Consider the following 7,238-nt stretch of genomic DNA (forward strand, 5'->3'; position numbering starts at 1 on the left):
TGGTGTAGCACCCCATCACTCTCCTTCTTGGTCAAATAGCCCTTACACAGCCTGAAGGTGTGTTTGAGGTCATTGTCCTGTTGAAAAATAAATGATGGTCCAACTAAACACAAACCGGATGGAATAGCATGCCGCTGCAAGATGCTGTGGTAGCCATGCTGGTTAAGTATGCCTTCAATTTTGAATAAATCCCCAACAGTGTCACCAGCAAAGCACCCCCACACCATCTCACCTCCTCCTCCATGCTTCACGGTGGGAACCAGGCATGTAGAGTCATCCTTTCACCTTTTCTGCGTCGCACAAAGACATGGTGGTTGGAACCAAAGATCTCAAATTTGGACTCATCAGACCAAAGCACAGATTTCCACTGGTCTAATGTCCATTCCTTGTGTTCTTTAGCCCAAACAAGTCTCTTCTGCTTGTTGCCTGTCCTTAGCAGTGGTTTCCTAGCAGCTATTTTACCATGAAGGCCTGCTGCACAAAGTCTCCTCTTAACAGTTGTTGTAGAGATGTGTCTGCTGCTAGAACTCTGTGTGGCATTGACCTGGTCTCTAATCTGAGCTGCTGTTAACCTGCGATTTCTGAGGCTTGTGACTCGGATGAACTTATGCTCCGCAGCAGAGGTGACTCTTGATCTTCCTTTCCTGGGGCGGTCCTCATGTGAGCCAGTTTCTTTGTAGCGCTTGATGTTTTTTGCCACTGCACTTGGGGACACTTTCAAAGTTTTCCCAATTTTTCGGACTGACTGACCTTCATTTCTTAAAGTAATGATGGCCACTCGTTTTTCTTTACTTAGCTGCTTTTTTCTTGCCATAATACAAATTCTAACAGTCTATTCAGTAGGACTATCACCTGTGTATCCACCAGACTTCTGCACAACACAACTGATGGTCCCAACCCCATTTCTAAGGCAAGAAATCCCACTTATTAAACCTGACAGGGCACACCTGTGAAGTGAAAACGATTTCCGGTGACTACCTCTTGAAGCTCATCAAGAGAATGCCAAGAGTGTGTGCAAAGCAGAAATCAAAGCAAAAGGTGGCTACTTTGAAGAACCTAGAATACAGAACATACAGTATTTTCAGTTGTTTCACACTTTTTTGTTAATTATATAATTCCACATGTGTTAATTCATAGTTTTGATGCCTTCAGAGTGAATCTACAATTCTCATAGTCATGAAAAAAAAGAAAACGCTTTGATTGAGAAGGTGTGTCCAAACTTTTGGTCTGTACAGAGTATATATAAGTATATATATACACAGATATATATACACACACACAGATTATATATATATATATATATATATATATATATATATATATATATATATATATATATACATACATACATACAGACACACACACTATGACTTATCTCGGCTAAGATAAAGCCTAGATCCTCAGGCTACATTCACACTGTGGGAGTAGCCGGGATCAAACCTGGGGGGGGGCATAACCTCATGCTGCTGTGCAGAATTTCATACTGCACACCTCAGCTGCTGCAGAACCTCATACTGCACACCCCTACACTTGAAAATAAAGCCTGCACCTTAAGCAGATGTGGTGGTGAATGCAGTCTATTTATTCCAACTATCAATTGATGTTGATGTGTTACTGAAGATGAGCAATGCCTGTCCTGGGCATCCTTTTGGGCAGCTATGAGGTGTCCCTGACTGGTGCTAAAAAAAAAGGAGTGTTAGTCTGTGTGCTATCCGGCTTTCATTCTTTTTGGTACAGATATGATATGGATAGACAGATATGGATAAATGGATATATAGATAGATAGAGCAGATTTCTAATCGGCTTTTGCTATTGAAAACATTAGCTATGAGCTTAAAAACCTTTCAGGTGATGCCGTTTTTTAAAAAGCTGATCTGCTTTTGCAACTGAAAAACGTATACTCAAAAAACGCAGGAAAAACGCTGTGTGTGAATGTAGCGTTAGATCAGGAATAGAACAGTCATTTATAGTACATTTCATAACTTTCCCAAATTCCTGTGAAAAAATATTCAGCACATTCTGCATTGAACTACTGTAGTCAATTTATTATATATTTTAGGAGTCTGAGTCGATCCATTTTATACCGACTCCAACTCCGACTCCACCAAAATGAGCACCGACTCCGACTCCACAGCCCTGTGTGGAAGGTTGCTAGAGAAAAATGCTTTAAAAACGCATTCCCATGCAATCCTATGGGATTCCGCAGTTGCTGTGTCAATGCTGCGGATTTTATTGCTGCGGAATCGCATAGCGGTAAAATCCGCAGCATGTCCATTATTTCTTTGGAATCGCGGCGATTCCGCTGCCATAGGATTGCAATGAAACGCTCACTTCACGCATGGTGGGCATAGCCAAATGCGTAAAGTGAGCGCTTCATGTGCGGATGGTACCCAGGGTCTGGAGGAGAGGAGACTCCACCATGCCCTGGGCACCATAATCCTGTAAAAAATAGAATTAAAATAAAAAAAATATGGATATACTCACCTTCGGGCGGCCCCCGGAGTCCTTCCCGCCCTCAGCGGTGCTGGCGGCATCTTCCGTTCCCAGGGATGCATTGCGTGAATCACCTGAGATGACGTCACGGTCTTGCGAGCGTGACGTCACAAAGGTCCTTCGCGCAAAGCATCCCTGGGAACGGAACGTACCGGGAGCACCAATGAGGAGATTGGGGGCTGTCGGAAGGTGAGAATAACCATTTTTTTTTTTAATTATTATTTTTAACTTACTGTCTTTTACTACTGATGCTGCATAGGCAGCATCAACAGTATAAAGTTGGTCACACTTGTCAAGCACTTGCCAAGTGTGACCGGTTGTCAATCGCTTTTCCAACCGATGCTTCAAATCGCTTGGAAAAGCGCAAGCATTCTCCAAGCTAAAAACGCTTGCAAAACGCTTGTGTTTTACGGGAAAACGCATGCGAATTCCGCATGCGTTTTACCCGCGGCAGGGAGTTGCGGAAATCCTGCGGACATTTCCGCAGCATTTCTGCAACGTGGGCACTTAGCCTTAGACTAAAACAGCCTTCACAAGTCAGTGTTTCCAGTACATGTGAAAGTAGATGCCACACATACACTCATTATCATCTATGGGGCTGTGAACATGTCCGTTTTTTCTTGCAGCACAGATAGCAATACGTATCGCATCCGTGTGCCACATACCAGAATAGAAGGCAGAATAAAAATGAGGATAGCGTGAGCCGGCAACTGATGAGCGGTGATGTCAGTTACGGTAGTGCTAATCATAGTCGCTGGGTCTCCCTGATAGCAGTATGAGCTGTATTTGGGGAACGTCATGGAACCTTTGTTTATAATAAACTGGTGAACAAAGAACAGTGTTTTTATTTCTCTCTTTTTATGTTTTCAGCTATTTGTAGACTACATCGGCCATGCGTGGCACATTTTTATTTTAATAAAATTGTTGAACCAGGGAGTGTTTTTTAAATAAGGTAACACCAAGGCTTGATGTCAGCTACGAACTGCCCCCAAAACACAGCTGGCATCAACCCTAAACCCCATTGCCCTGGAGCGTTGGCAATGTAATGCTCCAAATTCTGGGACAGGGCAGGGCTGGTATATTTACATTGGGAAGGTCCTAATAACAATGGACCTTCCCAGCCTGATAAAATCAGCTCACAGCTATCTGCTTTACCTTTGCTGGTCACCAAAAAATGGGGGGACCTCCAAGTCATTGTTTACATTTATTAGGTTAATCCATGCACAGTGAGCTTCACACGCAAGCCACTAATTATATATCTCACCAACATCCATTTATCATTATTTACCCCATATCTATCTTTGCACATCTTTATCATCTAAAAATCTGTAATTTCTTTTCTGCGCCCTATTCCAGTACGTGTCACGTGGAGGACCACACAAGTATGTCACCTGACCACGCAACACTGATAACACCAGTACGTGTGAAGGAGGTGTTAAAAGGTATTCCGCAAAAGGGAACTTGTTAATAGAGGTTAGTCCACTATACAGAGACACCTGACTAGACGGCGACACGTGAGGGGGGCGGACGGCAGCTCACACAACTTTCTGGAGGATTTATCATTCTCCCCATGGCGGATGGCGACGAGTGAGGGAAGCGGACGGTGACGCGTGAGGGGGGGGGGGTGATAGGACGGCGACGCGTGAGGGGGGGGTGATAGGACGGCGACGCGTGGGGGGGGGATAGGACGGCGACGCGTGGGGGGGGGATAGGACGGCGACGCGTGGGGGGGGGATAGGACGGCGACGCGTGGGGGGGGGGATAGGACGGCGACGCGTGGGGGGGGGATAGGACGGCGACGCGTGGGGGGGGATAGGACGGCGACGCGTGGGGGGGGATAGGACGGCGACGCGTGGGGGGGGGATAGGACGGCGACGCGTGGGGGGGGGATAGGACGGCGACGCGTGGGGGGGGATAGGACGGCGACGCGTGGGGGGGGGATAGGACGGCGACGCGTGGGGGGGGGATAGGACGGCGACGCGTGGGGGGGGGATAGGACGGCGACGCGTGGGGGGGGGATAGGACGGCGACGCGTGGGGGGGGGATAGGACGGCGACGCGTGGGGGGGGGATAGGACGGCGACGCGTGGGGGGGGGATAGGACGGCGACGCGTGGGGGGGGGATAGGACGGCGACGCGTGGGGGGGGGATAGGACGGCGACGCGTGGGGGGGGGATAGGACGGCGACGCGTGGGGGGGGGATAGGACGGCGACGCGTGGGGGGGGGGATAGGACGGCGACGCGTGGGGGGGGGATAGGACGGCGACGCGTGGGGGGGGGATAGGACGGCGACGCGTGGGGGGGATAGGACGGCGACGCGTGGGGGGGGATAGGACGGCGACGCGTGGGGGGGGATAGGACGGCGACGCGTGGGGGGGGATAGGACGGCGACGCGTGGGGGGGGATAGGACGGCGACGCGTGGAGGGGGATAGGACGGCGACGCGTGGAGGGGGATAGGACGGCGACGCGTGGAGGGGGATAGGACGGCGACGCGTGGGGGGGGATAGGACGGCGACGCGTGGGGGGGGATAGGACGGCGACGCGTGGAGGGGGATAGGACGGCGACGCGTGGGGGGGGGGGGATAGGACGGCGACGCGTGGGGGGGGGGATAGGACGGCGACGCATTGGGGGGGATAGGACGGCGACACGTAGGGGGGGATAGGACGGCGACGCGTGACGGGGGAGGACAGCGGGCAGCTCATAACTTCTGGGGGATTTATCATCCCCTTATGGCAGAGGCAGAGCACTGGCAGCACAGGAGACTCTGGCAGCCTCCACATGTACAGCACTGACTGGTCGCACTCATGTGATGGATGCCGCCAGTCTGGTCACAGTCTGTTCTCTGAGGCTACAGACAGTACCAGAACTGACTGTAGGGCCCAGCTTTGCTGAGTCTTGTAGTCCGCCAGCCGCTGGAGTCAGCAGGTCAATAACATCCGGTCCATATTGCCTTCTCCTACCTCCATATGTGGCGCCGTCCTCTCCTCTCCTCCAATTCCCGCCTGGCGCTCAATTCAAATTCCTGCAGCCCGCCCGCTAGTTTGCCGGAAGTGCGTCATCACGCCAGAAAGCACGCCGGACACTTCCTGTTTTGATTTGGGTACCATGGTAACCATGTAATCACTGCGCGCGTACCTGCTGTCAATAAAGCTGAGTGATTGCTAATGCCGTGACGGCGGGCTGTGAACAATGGCCAGTGTTTTCTCTGCCTCCGTCTGTCAGCGCAGCCTCTGCTTGTATATAGATATAAATATATATTTATTTCAGTTACTCAGCCTAATTTGTAGAGCGGGATAAGTCTCATTATTTCTCTGTGTGTCACTAGTATTAGGATTGTCCTCTCCCTTTTATGTTCTATTCCTCTGTTTTAATTAATAATAAAAAAACCCGTAATCATTTCTCGCACCGGCGCCACTCCAGCAATGTCTGTGCCGGGCGTCAGATAAGAGCTCCATGCAACAGACGTGTGCTTGCTGCAGGCGATCAGAGGTCGCCGATTAGCTGCAGCGGTCACATTACATAATGTCACACAAGTGCCAGAGTCTTCTGACGCTGACATCGCTAGACCTGCCCCGCCGATGGGGAAGATGATTCCCCTTATCTTACTTCACAATACCACTCCCCACCACTGACTGACAGCTCAGCAGTGCGTCAGTACAGAGCCGGCTGTCAGTCAGTGTCATGGAGCGGTTACAGCTGCCAATCACTGTGCACTGAGTGGTGACTGAAAGCCAGAGGCAGCCAGGAGAAATAGTCTCCATTTCCTCCAATAGCCGGGCTATTACCTGCACATTAACCCCACATCTGCAGGTTAATAGAAATTGGGGACATGACAGGTTCCCTTTAAGAATAGTTCTCCAAGGGAGAAGCCCTTTAAGGCTGGGTCTACATTTATTGCAGAGCGACATCACACCTAATGATTTCCTATGCGGTTGCATTGTGCCCATGTGTTGGATTGTCTGACGCTGGCCACACACGACTCGCTTGTCATAAACTTCACTGCAATTATCTTGATTGCAACTTGTCTGTGATTTTATGTTTAAATACAGCAAAATGCAGCTCTAAAATAGTCACATCACATGGCTGCTAAGGGTGCAGGTGTTTTTGCTCTCGAGACATATCGCTGTGTAGTTGCAGCCAGATATGGGCTCTATAGTGATCATACAACTGCGATAGTAATATACACCACAAATCAGTGTCGGCATACACTTTATTGCATATTGTTGGTGTTTTCATGTGTGACCATCATTCCAGAACTAATTTGGCTACTGCCATCATAGTTTTTTTTTTTTTGCAAATAGTTGAAAAATTATCGTTCAGTATGGCAACAGCAACACCAAACGTGTATAGTTTATATAATATATATTTGACTAGTTACAAAAAAAAGCTCAGAGGTTTTGAATACCGTTTATCGCATTTATTGGGGAGGTGCGGTGACTAGAGATGAGCGACTTTGCCTTTTTTAGGGTCGAGTCAGGTTTCACGAAACCCGACTTTCTCAAAAGTCTAGTCGAACGAAATCAGCTGACTATAGGGAAAAGTCGTGAAACACGAAACCCAATGCAAGTCAATGGGGAGAAAAGTTGGCAGTGAGTGGAGGACTGTAAACACACCTGGCATGAATTTTAACCCTAGAGGTGGCAAAATCTCTCTCTCTCCCATACCCGCTCTCTGCTTCTCTCATTGGCTGAAAAAAGTCACGTGCAAGCATTCGTCAAAACCCGACTTTGACGCTTGGGTCGCC

At 49.3% G+C, this 7,238-nt stretch overlaps 1 protein-coding gene across 1 annotated transcript in view; it reads right to left on the bottom strand.

The window, feature by feature from the left end:
* NCAPG2 (non-SMC condensin II complex subunit G2) overlaps positions 1-5,611 on the bottom strand; it is a 117,756-nt gene extending 112,145 nt beyond the window's left edge. The window contains exon 1 of the mRNA XM_073581609.1: positions 5,455-5,611. Coding sequence (XP_073437710.1) covers positions 5,455-5,460 — 6 coding nt within the window. The 5' untranslated portion in view covers positions 5,461-5,611. The remainder of the gene's footprint in view (positions 1-5,454) is intronic.
* Between the last annotated feature and the right edge of the window lie 1,627 nt (positions 5,612-7,238).

Source organism: Dendrobates tinctorius, unplaced genomic scaffold (assembly GCF_039654945.1).
Source record: "Dendrobates tinctorius isolate UK_male_01 unplaced genomic scaffold, ASM3965494v1 ptg000070l, whole genome shotgun sequence".
Lineage (NCBI taxonomy): Eukaryota > Metazoa > Chordata > Amphibia > Anura > Dendrobatidae > Dendrobates > Dendrobates tinctorius.